We start from the raw sequence: 17,715 nt of genomic DNA on the forward strand, positions 1-17,715 counted from the left end.
AATATGCATACTTGGTTGTTATCACACTTGATAATCCTGACTTTCGAAGAATTAGTTCTAAAAAAAAAAAGTAGTACTTTTTTTAATAATGTGAAAATTGCTATGCTTGCCTAGGATATATCCAGAGAGAGATTTTAAATATCAAATCATTTGTATTCCAACCTATTTTGCCAGTGATTCTTATGTGACTTTGGATGTAGTCTTATTCTTTCATTAATGGGGAAAAGGAACAATTGATGTTTATTTCCATGCTAAACGATTTACATGTTCTATCCCATTTAATCCTAAAAAGGTGAGAAAACAGAAGAACAGTGAAGTTCATTCATTTATTCAATGAATATTTATTGATCATTTACTTTGTGCCAGAGCTGGGGATAGAGCAGTAAACAAAACAAGGTCCCAGCTTCTTGCAAATTAGGTTCTTAACTGGCCCCAAAGCATTCAGTTACTAAGTGACAGAGTTAGGATTTAAATTGAGCAATTCAGAGCTGAGAAAGAGAGACATTTTCAAATTAAAGGCAATTGATGTTGGAGGTAAATTAGGATCAAGAGACTCACATATCCTTCTATGTAGTTACAAAGAGTGAAATTAGAAGTATGTATGTAAATCCACGAGAGCCATAGTATGACCTTGAGTATATTCCACCTGAACTTAGAGATCATCTCAAGAATAGTTTTGACTCATTAAACACTAATGACCAAAGACCAGATGAGTTGTGGAATGACATCAAGAACATCACACATGAAGAAAACAAAAGGTCATTTAAAAGACAGGAAAGAAAGAAAAAACCAAAATGGATGTCAGAAGAGGCTCTAAAAGTTGTTCTTGAACACAGAGTACCTAAAGCAAAATGAAGAAATGATGAATTAAAAGAGTTAAACATAAGATTTCAAAGGGCGGCTCAAAAAGAAAAAGTATTATAATGAAAAGTGCAAAAATCTGGAGATAGGTAGAAAACCAAAAGGGAAGAACACTCACAGCATTTCTCAAGCTAAAAGAACTGAAGAGAAAATTCAAGCCTTGAGTTGCAATACTGAAGGAGTCTACAAGGTAAATATTAAACAACACAGGAAGCATCAAAAGAAGATGGAAGAAATACACAGAGTCATTGTACCAAAAAGAATATTTTGGCATTCAACCATTTCAGGAGGTAGCACATGATCTCTTGATCTCTCCAACGGTACTGAAGGAAGAAGTCCAAGCTGCACTGCAGGCACTGGCAAAAAACAAGGCTCCAGGAATCGGCAGAATACCAACAGAGATGTTTCAAAAAACAGATGCAGTGCTGGAAGTGCTCACTTGTCTGTGCCAAGAAATTTGGAAGACAACTACCTGGAAGAGATTCATATTTGTGCCCGTTCCAAAAATAAGGTGATCCAACAGAATGCAAAAACTATTGAACAATATCATTAATACAACACACAAGTAAAATTTTGCTGAAGATCACTCAAAAGTGATTGCTGCAGTACATGAATAGGGAACTGCCACAAGTTCAAGCCGGCTTCAGAACTAGAAGTTAAATGAGGGATATCATTGCTGATGTCAGATGGATCTTGGCCGAAAACAGAGAATACCAGAAGTGTTTACTTGTGTTTTATTGACTATCCAAAGGCATTCGATTCTGTGGATCATAACAAATTATAGATAATGTTCTGAAGAATGGGAATTCCAGGACACTAAATTATGCTTGTGTGGAATCTGTACACAGCCCAAGAAGCAGTTGTTTAAATGGAACCAGGGAATACTGGATGGTTTGAAGTCAGGAAAGGTGTGCGTCACGGTCGTATTCTTTCACCATGCCTATTCAATCTGTATGCTGAGCAAATAATCCAAGAAGCTGGAATCATCTGAGAAACTGGACTATATGAAGAAGAACAGGGCATCAGGATTGGAGGAAGACTCATCCACAACCAGTGATATGCAGATAACACAACCTTGCTCGCTGAATGTGAAGAGGACCTGAAGCACTTATTGATGAGGGCCAAAGACTACAGCCTTCAGTGTGAATTACACCCCAACATAAATAAAACACAAATCTTCACAACTGGACCAGTAAGCAACATCACAATACATTGAGAGAAGTTTGAAGTTGTTGAGGATTTTATTTTACTTGGATCCACAATCAACACCCATGGATGCAGCAGTCAAGAAATCAAATGACACATTGCATTGGGCAAATGTGCTGCAAAAGACCTATTTAAAGTGTTTAAAAGCAAAGATCACTTTCAGGATTAAGGTGTGCCTGACACAACCCAAGGAAACCCTGGCGGTGTAGTGGTTAAGTGCTACGGCTGCTAACCAAAGGGTTGGCAGTTTGAGTCCACCAGCACTCCTTGGAAATTGTATGGGGCAGTTCCACTCTGTCCTATAGGGCTGTTATGAGTCGGAGTCGACTTGACCACAGTGGGTTTGGTTTTTGTTTTTGGACCGAAGCCATGGTGTTTTCAATGGCTTCACATGCATGTGAAAGCTGGACAATGAATAAAGAAGAAGGAAGAAGAATTGATGCCTTTGAATCATGGTGTTGGTGAAGAATATTGAATATGCCTCAGACTGCCAGAAGAACAAATAAATCTGTCTTGGAAGAAGTGCAGACAGAATGCTCCTTATAAGCAAGATGGCAAGACCTTTTCAGACGTACTTTGGACATGTTATCAGGAGGGACCAGTCCCTGGAGAAGGATATCATCCTTGGTAAATTAGCGGGTTAGTGAAGAAGAGAAAGACCCTCAACGAGGTGGATTTACACAGTGGCTGCAACAATGGGCTCCAGTGTAACAACAATTGTGAGGATGGTGCAGGCTGGGCAGTTTTTCATTCCATCGTACATGGGGTCACCAAGAGTTGGAACTGACTCGACAGCAGCTAACAACAACAACATGCAGGTTCACAGCATATTTGAGACATTGAGTCTGTCCCTGAAAAAGCTCAATTATGGCTCTGTTTAACTACAAATAAGCAAATGGTTTCTCAGGCAGAAGACCCAGCAGAGGGTAGAGGAAAAAAGAGTCATTTTAAAGCTTTTAACTCTTTCCATTAATGGAAAGCAAAACAAATGTCAAGTTGCATGCTTTATAAACAAAAATAATCTAACTGGTTTTGCAACGCAACTTGAAAATCCTGTCTATGGTCCCCATTTTATTTATCGCAGTATATTCCTTTTTGTTTGCTCTTTTAAATCCCCCAAGAGAAGGTTCTAGTTTAATTATAATATTTATAATAAGCTGAGCCTTCTAAATGACAACTTTATTCTTTTTCACCTCCCAGTTTGTATAATCTTCATTTCTCCTCCCTGTAATTAAACCCGTCTTAATCCACTCCTCTCATTATAATTCCCTGTAACTCTCTGTTCAGCTTTTTTATTTTCCCTGATCTTCTACGTTCTCCATTTGTTTTCATTTTAGCAAAAGGGTTTAACCATTCTGGCTTATAACTTCAGCCAGAATTGAAGGAAATACTTTTTCTTTCCATTAGGGGACAGAATCTACAATTGATACTAATCCATTTTGTTCATTTTTCAGTTATTGTGCTCCTGGTATGGGGAGGGCACTGTATAGTGTTCTAGTAGAAACAAGGAAATAAGACATAGTTCCTGAAACAAAGGAGCTTATAGTTCAGGGAGATAAGACATGCCTACAAATGATGATGATATCATGATGATAGCTGCCATAGAGTCAACTCTGACTCATGAGGACCTATGTACAGCAGAAGGAAATATTGCATGGTCTTGTGTCATCCTCATAATCACCAGCATGTTTGACTCCATCATTGCAGCTATTGTGGCAATCCATCTCACTGAGGGTCTCCCTTGCCTTCGGTGGCCCTCTCCTTCACCAAACATGATGTTCTTCTCTAGGAATTGATCCTTCCTGATGACATGTCCAAAGCAAGTAAATTGGACAATGTTTTGTTGTAACCCATAAAGCTTTCATTGACTGATTTTCAGAAGTAGATTACCAGGACTTTATTCTAGTCTTAGTCTGGAAGCTACACTGAAACATGTCCACCATGGGTGACTCTGCTAGTATTTGAAATAACAGTGGTATAGCTTTCAGCATCATAGCAACATGCAAGCCACTACAATGCAACAAACTGAGAGACTAATGATAGATATCTAAAATAACGATGGTATATGATGGATGGCAAAATAGAAATATAGATGAAGTCTAATTGGGATTCAGAGGCTGGAGATAGCACATTTGCTTGCTAGAGTAGAAGAAGGATTTATTGTGGTATTTAAGGCATTATTAGAATTATCATTCAAACATCATTTTACAAATGAGGAAACTAAAGCTTAAATAGGAACTCTGGTAGTGCGGTCGTTCAGTTCTCAGCTGCTAATCAAAGGACAAAGGTTCAAATCCTCCCAGTGGCTCCACTGGAGAAAGACCTTATAGGGTCGCTATGAGTCAAAATTGACTCCATGGCACCTAACAACAACAAAGAATCTTAAATAAATGTGATTTGTTCATGTCTTTTGACTCCAAATTCGTCACTTTCTTTGTTTTTGTTTGGTTTTCTTTTTTGAAAGATATTCTTGGGATGATTTTGACAAAATTTGATAACTTACTGGATATGGGAGTTAAAAGAAGAAGAAAAGTCAAATATGACTCCAAATTTTTTAGCCTGAGATACTGGGAGTATGGTGGCCCAATTAAAATGATTAAGCAGTTATGATGAAGAATCTGGTTTGGGAAAGGGGGACTTTGTGAGATTTGAACCAGTAGCAGTTGAAGTGCATATAAGGGAAGATGCCCAAAAGACATTTAAAAATGACTAAGAGAAAGGTCACATTTGACGTAGAGACATGGAAGTTATTCCCTTAGAAGTTATCATTGACCCCAGATAAGTAAAGCATTATTGAAGAATAAAGTAGGAGGACTCCCACTACCTGAACTCAGAACTTACTATACAGCTACAGTAGTCAAAACAGCCTGGTATTGGAGAGAGATGCTGGTGAGGAGCGAGCTTCTTGGATCAGGTGAACACTTGAGACTATGTTGGCATCTCCCACCTGGAGGCGAGATGAGAGGGTGAAGGGGGTTAGAAGCTGGCAAAATGGACACAAAAAGAGAGAGTGGAGGAAGAGAGCGGGGCTGTCTCATTAGGGGGAGAGTAATTGGGAGTGTGTAGCAAGGTGTATATGGGTTTGTGTGTGAGAGACTGACTTGATTTGTAAACTTTCACTTAAAGCACAGTAAAAATTATTAAAAAAAAAAAAAAAACAGCCTGGTACTGGTACAATGACAAACACGTAAACCAATGGAACAAAATTGAGAGCCCAGATGTAAATCCATCCACCTACGGTTACCTGACCTTTGACAAGGCTCCAAAGTCCATCAAATGGGGAAAAGACAACCTTTTTAACAAATGGTGCTGGCAAAACTGGATGTCCACCTGCAAAAAAATCACACAGGACCCATAACTCACACAATACACAAAAACTAAGTCAAAATGAATCAAAGACCTAAGTATAAAACCAAGAACTAGAAAGATCATAGAAGAAAAAAATAGGATCAAAGCTAGAGACCCTAATACACAGCATTAACAGGATACAAACCATAACTAACAACACACAAACTCCAGGAGATAAGCTAGATAACTGGGATCTTCTAAAAATTAAAAACTTATGTTCATCAAAAGACTTCACCAAGAGAGTAAAAAGAGAGCTTACAGACTGGGAAAAAATTTTGGCTATGACAAATCTGGCAAAGGCCTAATCTCTAAAATCTACAAGAAAATCCAACACCTCTACAACAAAAAGACAAATAATCCAATCAAAAAATGGGCAAAGGAAATGAACAGACACTTCATCAAAGAAGACATTCAAGAGGCTAACAGACACATGAAGAAATGGTTGCGATCACTAGCCATTAGAGAAATGCAAATCAAAACCATAATGAGGTACAACCTCACCCCAGCATTACTGCCAGGAACCAAAAAAAACAGGAAACAACAAATGTTGGAGAGGCCGCGGGGAGATTGGAACTCTTACGTACTGCTGGTGGGGATGCAAATGGTAACCATTTGGAAAATGATATGGCACTTCCTTAGAAAGCTAGAAATAGAAATACCATACGATCCAGCAATCCCACTCCCAGAAATATATCCTAGAGAAATAAGAGCCGTCACACAAATAGATATACGCACACCCATGTTCACTGCATCATTATTCACAATAGCAACAAGATGGAAACAACCTAGATGCCCATCAACAGATGAATGGGTAAACAAACTATGATACGTACACACAATGGAGAACTACGCAACGATAAAGAACAAGGATGAATCTGCTAAGCATCTCACAATATGGATGAATCTGGAGGGCATTATGCTGAGTGACATAAGTCAATCACAAAAGGACAAATATTGTATGAGATCACTACTATAAAAACTCATGAAAAGGTTTACACACAAAAAGAAACAATCTTTGTTACGAGGGAGGGGAGGGATGGGTATGGAAAAACATTAAATAAACAATAGATAAGTGATAACTTTGGGGGAAGGTAACACAGTACACAATACTGGGGAAGCAAGCACAACTTGTACAAGGAAAGGTCATGGAAGCTCCATAGATACAGTCAAACTCCCTGAGGGACTGAATTACTGGGTGGAGGGCTGTGGGGACGATGGTCTCTGAGGACATCTAGCTCAACTGGCATAGCATAGTTTATAAAGAAAATGTTCTACATTCTACTTTGGTGAGTAGCGTCTGGGGTCTTAAAAGCCTATGAACAGTCATCTAAGAAAACCCACTGGTCTCACCCCTTCAGGAACAAGGGAGAATGAAGAAAACTAAGGACATAAGGGAAAGATTAGCCCAAAGGACTAATGGACCACAACTACCACAATGCTGCAATGAACATGGGTGTGCATGGCCTCCACCAGACTGAGTCCGGTACAACGAGATGGTGCCTGGCTACCACCACTGGCTGCTCTGACAGGGATCACAATAGAGGGTCCCAGACAGAGCTGGAGAAAAATATAGAACAAAATTCTAACTCACACACACACAAAAAAGACCAGGCTCCGAAACACCCTTTTAACTCAGTAATGAAGTCATTCTTGAGGCTCGCCCTTTAGCCAAAGATTAGACAGGCCCATAAAACAAGACTAAATGGGCACACCAGCCCAGGGGCAAGGGCGAGAAGGCAGGAGGGGAAGGGAAAGCTGGTAACAGGGAACCCAAGGTTCTAGAAGGGGAGAGTGTTGACATGGCATGGTGTTGGCAACCAGTGTTACGAAACAATAGGATTACTAATTGTTTAATGAGAAACCAGTTTGTTTTGTAAACCTTTCTTTTTTATCTAAAGTACAATAAAAAAGAAAAAGTATCTTATACCAAAAAAGAAAAAAAAAACATATGCTTATAAAAAATACAATAAATACACATATTATTATTATTAAAACAAAAAAGTTATCATTGAATCTGTGGAAGTGAGTGAGATCATTGACAGATAATGAAGGGAACTGAGATCAGAACCTTGAGAAATTCCTAATGCAAGGGAAAAGCAGGAAGAAGCCACTTTGACTAGAAAAGGAATTGTCAGAGACAGATGTGGCCATAGAGTCACTGAAGCAAATAGGGAAGGTGAGCTTTCAGAATATGGTTGGATTATTAAGATATCAATGGTGGTATTTGAAAAAGCAGTTTCAGTATGCTTATGGAGGCAAAATCTAGATGAAAGGGATTATTGGGCCAGTGGATGAAGATGAAGTGGAGGTAATGAGTGAAGATTACTCCTCTGAAAAGGATACTGGTCAATGAAGAAGAGATGGGATGGTAGCTAAAGGAGGAAACAGAATATTGGAAACCTGAGAGAGTTGTAGTCAGAAGAAAAGAACCAACAACAAGGAAGACTAAAGGTGATAAACTGGATAAGGTTCAGATATAGAAGTTGACTTCAGAAAAAAGAGTACATCTTTGCCACAATGAGATGGAAGGAGTAGAAACTGGAGAAAAATTGTTGAGGTGTGGAGGAAAACAGAGAGAAATCATTGGATAGGTTACCTTGGTTTTCCCAAAAAGTGAGGGGCATGATCATAGGGGCTTAAGGAAAATTAAAAAGATTTTTAACCACTGTTATAGAGGATTTGGTGACTACAGATATAACCATGCAGGTTGGAGGGCCCACTTGAAGTTCGATATCTTGAATTTGTACTGAGCCAAATCAGCAAACTCTTTCTCTTTCTTTCAATTTTCTCCAGCAAGGCTTCATGGCCTGGGAACAGTAGATAGTGGGAATTACATACTTGGCTAGATGTGAGAACTCCTGCCAGGGGTTCTAAAACTAACAATTAAAATTATAAGATCTGCCATCTTTGAAAACACCTGTTAATCCTCAGGTTGGATCTGGCATCAATTCAAATGCACATATTGAAAAAAAAGAAGCTGCCAAAATAGTAAAAGTGCCAAGCAGCTTATTAGTTTAGAAATCTAAAACTTTTTACTAAATATATTTTTCTGGTCTGTTTTACTCCAAGTGATTTATTCATATTTGGTTTTACTTTTTTTTTATAGATTTGAGTTTTGTTTTGTTTTGTTTTCCTGGTAAGTCATTTCATAAGTCCAAGTACACATTCTAGAGAAAAAGTTGAGGCTGTTTCCAACCTCAACACTTCTAGTGTCTTAATCGTTTTTCTTCTTAAAATAATAATAATAGTGGTTCAGCATTTATAATAAACTTTAGTTCGCAAAGGAGAAAATCTCATGTTTTTGCTAAATGGACTTTCCCCCTCTTAGAGGATGCTTACTGATATCCTTAAGATTAGGTTTATCGTATCCTTTCTCACTCAAGCATCTATTCACTCACTTTTGGGGATTAAAGATGGTTGAAGTCCTTGCCCCTCAGTAAGCCCACTTTTATATGTTTTTAACTTGATATCATAGAAAAACTCTAACAAGATTCTCACAAATTGTTTTAAATACAGTATGGTTTTTAAATAGCATGTTACTGTATTATTAAAAACCAGTGGCATTTGTACATTACAAATGACAGATTAGGGGTAAGGAAACTAAGCCTCAGAGAAGGTAAATGGCTTACTAAGTTCACATAGCAAGTCCGTGATGGAGGCAGAACTGAAATCCATGCTGTATGACTCCAACATTTTCTCCCATCAGACCTACTTCCACTGATCTGAGTTGTCAAATCCAATGGATTTGTAGTAGTCCAAATTCAGTCCACTTTGTAATTCTTATTTGTTGACTTCTCTGAATCATTTATACTCTTGACTTCCTACTGCTTCCTGAAAATTCCTCTTCTCTACTGGCATTTTACACTTCTGATTCTCTTAACTGTTAAGACTTGTCTAGTTTTACCTTTGGCCTTCACCCGCTTTTTCAGTGATTGCATGATTTTAACTAGCACTTCTAAACAGATGGTTCTGAAATCTTCTTACTCAGTTCCAGACCTGTTTTCAACTGTGTGCTAGACATCTATACCTGAATGTCCCACTAGCACGTTTTTTAACAAAAGAATCTCTTTGGTTGTTTTTGCAATCATTTAACATATGTTTAAGGGCTTAATATGTATTATAGACTTTGCTGTTACAAGGAATAAAGACAGGAATCAGACCTAGATTCTTATCAAAACCAAAATCCATTGCCATCTAGTCAATTCCAACTCATAGCAACCCCACAGGACAGAGTAGAACTGCTCCCATAGAGTTTCCAAGGCTGTAAATATGGAAGCTGACTGCCATATCTTTCTACCATATGGCAGGTAGCTTCCATCTACCATGGAGCTGCTGGTGGGTTCCAACCACGGACCTTTCGGTTAACAGCCCAGCACTTAACCACTATGTCACCACAGCTTCTGATTCTTATCAAGAGTACATAAAACTCAATGTATTCCAACTTTTTTAAATTTTGTTTTTGGCACCATTGGCCATGTAGCATACATCTCAGGTTCAATGTCTCAGGTTCATCTTTGAAAAGTACCATCCTTGATTACTAGGATAATCTCTTAATGGGTCTCTTCATCTCTAATTTCTTTCCTCATATCCAAATCCTACCTTACCTTTCTCTCAAATGCCACCCGATTCAAGTAGCCTACCTGAGCACCGCCAGATGGAACTCGGCTTTTCCTCCTTTGAACTCCATTCCATGAATTCTTTCTCTGTACCTCTTATAGCACATATCACTTTCTAACTTGTACTATAGGTGTTTGCGTTCATGTATTAGCTAGACCAGGAATTGGCTTTTTTTTTTAAAAGGACAGAAAGTAAATATTTTAGCATCTGCTGGCCATATAGAGTTTCTGTCTTTGATTTTTAGTTACAGTCCTTTAAAAACCATTCTCATCTTGAGGTACAAAGACAGGCTACTAGCCATAGTTCACTAACCCTTGATGAATATTAAATACTCCTGGTGAGATCTGGATCAGATTCATGTTTATATGTCTTGGAACATTTATCAGAGTACATTGTGCATAATAAGCCCTTAAACGTGTTAAATGGTTGCAAAGAACTACCAATGAAACTCTCTTACAAAAACAACCAAAAATAGCTTTTGGGGATTCTTTCCAAATATATCCATCTTTAGACTTAATAATTCATAATCTAGTTAAATATAGTTGTTTAATCCAAAACAAAACCCATTGCCATCTAGTTGATTCCAACTTATAGTGACTCTATAAGACGGAATAGAACTGCTCCATAGGATTTCCAAGGCTGTAATTTTATGGAAGCAAATTGCCATATCTTTCTCCCATGGAGTGGCAGGTGAGTTCAAATCACCAATCTTTCAGACAGCAGCCAAGTAGTTAACCACTGCACCACCCACATTCCTTATAGTTGCTTACATGCTTGTTTTACCAGAGTATTATATAAAAAAGAGTATTATAGGAACATTTAATTAATGCACCCTTTATTCAAACTTGAATACAAAAAATATATAGCTTTGGGTTCAAGAGTATCTTGCCTCTCAACAACCAATGTGCTCTAAGAGTTTCACAATAACAGACTACAAGAATACTAGTAAATCTTGTTAATTTTGAAATGCTCCTAAATACATTAATTGGTAACAGACTTGGTCAGCCACTCTAAATGAATGCAATTTTTGGTTTATAACAAATATAGGAAGCTCCCCACCCCAAACTCTCACAACCCTAACTCCTCCTACACAAGTAAAGATTCATGAAAACCGAAAGAAGGGAAAAAGAATATAGTGAACATTACATTTATTTTAAACTTCCGGTCTGATTCTCTTTAGTCCGTTCCTGTTTCTTTCAGATCTTGGAGATGTCACCAGCCTTTATGTCACTGGCTGACATCTTCTAAGCACTTGGCTAATCCTGCAGCAATTTAGTTGATTATATGGAGGTACAGTGGCTCTTAAAGCCTCTACTCTGTTCTTAGTATTGAAAACATATGTTGTACTGAGAGTCTTCGCCTTGATTATAATCACAAGTAAGAATTGTACACTTCAAGGGCACCCAAATTGAGTTCCAGGAAAAATCTTTAATATAGTTCCACCTACTTTATGGCTCAGTGGTGCTGAATTATGTTTATTTTGCATTTTTTAAATAGTACTTTTGCATAGAACAAAGCCTGCCAGTGAGCCCAATTTAAATGAGGTTGATCTCATGCCTGTCCACCTCAGAGGAAACTCTTATTTTGCTCTTAGGAAGAGACAAAAAGATATGCTTCCCACCCCTTTTCAAGCTCCCCAAAACACTTTGTTAGGCTTAGTAAGATGTAGTAGGAGAGTTGCAGATTGTCCTATTTGAGAAAATAGAATGTCTTTTTTACCATTTCCTTACCCCTCTCAGAATCTTATTGGGATTTCATTCCACTCTTCCACTCTCCTCCAAAAGTCTGCCACTATCTCAGAGCCTATTAGAGATTAGATGTTTGCTTAAGTTAAGGCTCCACTTAAAAGATACCTTTCAAAGCAAAACACAGTCTTTACTGTCTTTATAGGAACCACTGTCTCCATTCCTAAGAGGAGGCCATTTCTTCCCAGGAAACAATGTTATTTATGAAAAAACAATAAGAAAAGTGGAGAAGCTAAATCCAGACCAGGTAAGTAATATTTGTTTTAAAACTTATTTTCAAAGTATATAATTTTGAATGATGATGTTTAATGGAACTAAAATGACATTCAATTACCAAGTGCCAGGATTGCTAAGTGCCAGGCAAAGCCACCATGAGTCATAATAATACCTCATTATATCTACAGCCCTTTATACCATCCTTAACACTTTCACATCCATTTTCTCATGTGAAGTATTATTGCTCCATTTGAATGAAAGAGAACCTGAAATAAAGGGTAATGTGAAGTCACTTAGAAAATTAGTGGTAGAATCTGAACTTAATGCAGGTATCCCAAATCCTTGTATTTTTTTAAAAAACTGATCTCACCAAAAATCATAATTTAAAGCACTATAATTTTGCCTTAATTATTTTAATATCAAGTGCATTTTAAACGAACAAGCATTTGGTATAGTTTAGATATGTAAAATACTCTATACTGTAAAAGATCTAGAAAACTAAAGTTTAAAGTTACATTTTAAAAATTCATTAAGCTTAATTGAGAAACCAAGCAGTATACAAAACTCATCAGGGAGATGATAATTTCATGGCACCTAGAGCCCCAAGTCCTTCGTGCAGAGTTGCTATGGTAACCAACAGAGATTTTACATTGATCTGCTCAGTGGATACAAGCATGTTCGGCCCAGACTAAGCCTGAATTGGGACTTCTGGTCTCTTGAACATTCTTGAACTAGGGCAGTTAAACAATATCAAATGAATTTTGATCACAAAATAGCTTTTATCATCTACAAATGAAACTGGATAAAATATGCGGAATTTTCCTTTTTAAACTTCCTGGCACGAGAATACATCTTATTTTTATGAGCACTTATGGGTACCTGCTACCAGATTTGTAGGAACTAACACATTATTACTTCTTTTTTTTAATATTTTATTGTGCTTTAAGCAAAAGTCTACACAGCAAATTAGGTTCCCATTTAACAATTTTTATACAAATTTTCAGTGACATTGGTCACAATTTTCACAATGTGTCATCATTCTCATCATTTCCATTCTGTTTGTTCTATTTCCACTGACCTAGCTTCTCTTCCCCTCCTTGCCTTTTCATTCCTGCTTTTCTGCAAATGTTGACCGTTTGTTCTCATATAGTTGATTGTTCAAGGGAGGACGTTACTCAATCTGTCATTTGGCTGAAAGGTGACCTCCAGAAATAGCTTCAGTTCGGGTTCAAAGGGTATCTCAGGATGACAGCCTCAGGGGTTTCTTCATTCTCTATCGGTCCAGCAGGTCTGACTTTTATTAGAGATTTGAATTTTGTTCTACATTTTTCTACCATTCTATCCAGGACCTTTTATTGTGTCCCTGGTCAGAACGGTCGGTAGCGGTCGCCGGAATCACCCAGCTCTTTTGGTCTCAGGTTAAAAGAGGCCATGGTTTGTGTGGGCTATTAGTTCGGTGGATTAATTTCTCCTTTGAGTCTTTGGTTTCCCTTACTCTCCTTTGTTCCAGATGAGCAGAGACCAATATTTGTATCTTAGTTGGCCTCTGTCAAGCTTTCAAGACCCCAAACTAGGATGTAGGGCATGTTATGAACCATGTTATCACAATTGACTAAATTGTCCCACTAGATCATGGTCCCAAGTCTTTTTAACCCAGTAAATCAATCCTGCTAGTAGTTTGGATATATCTAAGAAGTCTCCGTAACTGTGCCCCCTATGTGCTTTAGTATATTTATGGCTATATTATGCAGCTCACACAAACATGCACAAACATACCCCTTATAGATAAACCTATACATGCAGGTGCATTTATTCTCGTATGTCTTCCTATACACATATATGCATACATCTCTACCTATGTAATCACACACATATTCCCTGGTTGTTATTACTGTTGTGAAACTGCACATGCCATAGAATCCACCAAAGTTGTCCCTCTTTCCTGCGTACTTCTCAGTGTCTGCTCTCTGTGTGTATATTCATTCTTGAATGGATATCCTACTATACTACCAAAACAATGTTTGACATATTTTAAATAGTAGGGATTGTTTGAGGCACATCATTTCACGCTATTTCCAGCTTCTTGCTTCAAAGAGAATAAATAAATTTTGGTCCCTTGAGGAAGAGATTGAATAGCCTGTATATTATTTCAGAGCCCTAGTGGCACAGTGGTTAAGAGCTCAGGCTGCTAACCAAAAGGCAGGCAGTTCAAATCCACAAGCTGCTCCTTGGAAACCCTAATGGGACAATTCTACTCTGTTCTATAGTGTCTCTTTGAGTCGGAATTGACTCTACTGCCATGTTTTTTTTTTCTTTTTTAATGGTATATTATTATCGCTGTGCAGCTGGGACAACTAAAAAAAGACTAATTTGAGAGAGTGTTGTTGCTACTTTGGAGCCCTGGTGGTGCAGCGGTTAAGAGCTTGGCTGCTAACCAGGAGGTTAACAGTTCAAATCCACCAACCACTCCTTGGAAACACTATGGGGAAGTTCTGCTCTGTCCTACAGGGCCACTATGAGTCAGACTCAACAGCAACAGGTTTGGGCTGCTACTTTATGTTAACGTGAATATTTACTTCTTTAAATCTATTTTTTCAAATAAATGGCATATAATTTGGGACAATGTTCTGCTGCTATTCATAAGGATTTCACTGGCTAATGCTTTTCAGAAGCAGACTGCCGGGTCCTTCTTCCTAGTCTGTCTTAGTCTGGAAGCTCAGCTGAAACCTGTCCTCCATGGGTGACCCTGATGGTACATGAATACCGGTGGCATAGCTTCCAGCATCACAGGAACACACAAGCCCCCACAGTATGAGAAACTGACAGACAGTGAAAACCTTATGAATAGCAGTAAAACATTGTCTGATATAGTGCTGGAAGATGAGCCCCCCCAGGTTGGAAGGCACTCAAAAGATGACTGGGGAAGAGGTGCCTCCTCTGAGTAGAGTCGACCTTAATGACATGGATGGAGTAAAGCTTTCGGGACCTTCATTTGCTGATGTGGCGTGACTCAAAATGAGTAGAAAGAGCTGCAAACATCCATGAATAACCGGAACCTGGAATGTACGATGTATGAATCTAGGAAAATTGGAAATCATCAAAAATGAAATGGAATGCATAAACATCAATATCCCAGGCATTAGTGAGCTGAAATGGACTGGTATTGCCCATTTTGAATCAGACAATCATGTAGTCTACTATGCTGGGAATGAAACTTGAAGAGGAATGGTGTCGCATTCATCGTCAAAAACAATGTTTCAAGATCTATCCTGAAGTACAACGCTGTCAGTGATAGGATAATATGCATACGCCTACAAAGAAGACCAGTTAATATGACTATTGTTCAAATTTACACACCAACCACTAAGGCCAAAGATGAAGAAATAGAAGATGCAATCAAGATGCATTGATAATTACTGGCGATTGGAATTCCAAAACTGTAAACAAAGAAGAAGGACCAGTAGTTGAAAAATATGGCCTTGGTGATAGAAGCAATGCCGGAGATCGAATGATAGAATTTGGCAAGACCAATGACTTCTTCATTGCAAATACCTTCTTTCACCAACATAAAGGGCGACTATACACATGGACCTCGCCAGATGGAACACACAGAAATCAAATCGACTACATCTGTGGAAAGAGACGATGGAAAACCTCAATATCATCAGTCAGAACAAGGCCAGGGGCCGACTGTGGAACAGACCATCAATTGCTCATATGCAAGTTCAAGCTGAAACTGAAGAAAATCAGAGCAAGTCCACGAGAGCCAAAATATGACCTTGAGTATATCTCACTTGGATTTAGAGACCATCTGAGGAATAGATTTAATGCATTGAACACTAGTGACCGAAGACCAGACAAGTAGTGGAATGACATCAAGGACATCATAAATGAAGAAAGCAAGGGGCCATTGAAAAGACAGGCAAGAAAGAAAAGACCAAGATGGGTGTCAGAGGAGACTCTGAAACTTGCTCTCGAATGTTGAGCAGCTAAAGCAAAAGCAAGAATTGATGAAGTAAAAGAACTGAACAGAAGATTTCAAAGGGCCTCTCGAGAAGACAAAGTAAAGTATTATAATGACATGTGCAAAGAGCTGGAGTTGGAAAACCAAAAGGGAAGAACACCCTCGGCATTTCTCAAGCTGAAAGAACTGAAGAAAAAATTCAAGCCTCGAGTTGCAATAGTGAAGGAGTCCATGGGGAAAATATTAAATGACACAGGAAGCATCAAAAGAAGATGGAAGGAATACACAGTCATTATACCAAAAAGAATTAGTCGATGTTCAACCATTTCAAGAGGTGGCATATGATCAGGAACTGATGGTACTGAAGGAAGAAGTCCAAGCTGCTCTGAAGGCATTGGTGAAAAACAAGGCTCCAGGAATTGATGGAATATCAATTGAGATGTTTCAACAAACAGATGCAGCTCTGGAGGTGCTCACTTGTCTATGCCAAGAAATATGGAAGATAGCTTCCTGGCCAACTGGCTGGAAAAGATCCATTTTTATGCCTATTCCCAAGAAAGGTGATCCAACTGAATGTGGAAATTATAGAACAATATTAATGTCACACGCAAGCAAAATTTTGATGAAGATCACTCAAAAATGGCTGCAGCAGTATATCAACAGGGAACTGCCAGAAATTCAGGCTGGTTTCAAACGAGAACATGGAAGCAGGCATATCATTGCTGATGTCAGATGGATCCTGGCTGAAACCAGAGAATAACAACGCAGAAGGATGTTTACCTGTGTTTTATTGACTATGCAAAAGCATTCGACTGTGTGGATCATAACAAATTATGGATAACGTTGCGAAGAATGGGAATTCCAGAACACTTAATTGTGCTCGTGAGGAATCTTTACATAGATCAAGAGGCAGTTTTTGGACAGAACAAGGGGATACTGATTGGTTTCAAGTCAGGAAAGGTGTGTTTCAGGGTTGTATTTTTCACCATACCTATTCAAACTGTATGCTGAGCAAATAATCCGAGAAGCTGGACTATATGAAGAATGTGGCATCAGGATTGGAGGAAGACTCATTAACAACCTGTGTTATGCAGATGACACAATCTTGCTTGCTGAAAATGAAGAGGACTTGAAGCACTTACTAATGAAGATCAAAGATCACAGCCTTCAGTATGGATTGCACCTCAACATAAAGAAAACAAAAATCCTCACAACTGGACCAATGAGCAACATCATGATAAATGGAGAAAAGATTGAAGTTGCCAAGGATTTCATTTTACTTGGATCCACAATCAACAGCCATGGAAGCAGCAGTCAAGAAATCAAAAGACAAATTGCATTGGGTAAATCTGCTGCAAAGGACCTCTTCAAAGTGTTGAAGAGCAAAGATGTCACCTTGAGGACTAAGGTGCACCTGAGCCAAGCCATGGTATTTTCAATCACATCATATGCATGTGAAAGCTGGACAAGGAATAAGGAAGACTGAAGAAGAATTGATAGCTTTGAATTGTGGCGTTGGCAAAGAATATTAAATATACCACGGACTGCCAAAAGAACGAACGAATCTGTCTTGGAAGAAGTGCGGCCAGGGTGCTCCTTAGAGACAAGGATGGCGAGACTGTGTCTTACACACTTTGGATATGTTGTCAGGAGGGATCAGTCCCCGGAGAAGGACATCATGCTTGGCAGAGTACAGGGTCAGTGGAAAAGAGGAAGACCCTCAACGAGGTGGATTGACACAGTGGCTGCAATGATGAG

The 17,715-nt window shown here is 38.6% G+C and overlaps 1 protein-coding gene across 1 annotated transcript in view; it reads left to right on the forward strand.

The window, feature by feature from the left end:
• Nucleotides 1–17,715, forward strand: part of POF1B (POF1B actin binding protein) — a 110,120-nt gene that overhangs the window by 27,263 nt on the left and 65,142 nt on the right. Inside the window, exon 5 of the mRNA XM_049873282.1 lies at nt 11,923–12,024. Coding sequence (XP_049729239.1) covers nt 11,923–12,024 — 102 coding nt within the window. The remainder of the gene's footprint in view (nt 1–11,922; nt 12,025–17,715) is intronic.

The sequence above is a fragment of the Elephas maximus genome, chromosome X (assembly GCF_024166365.1).
Source record: "Elephas maximus indicus isolate mEleMax1 chromosome X, mEleMax1 primary haplotype, whole genome shotgun sequence".
Taxonomy (NCBI): Eukaryota; Metazoa; Chordata; class Mammalia; order Proboscidea; family Elephantidae; genus Elephas; species Elephas maximus.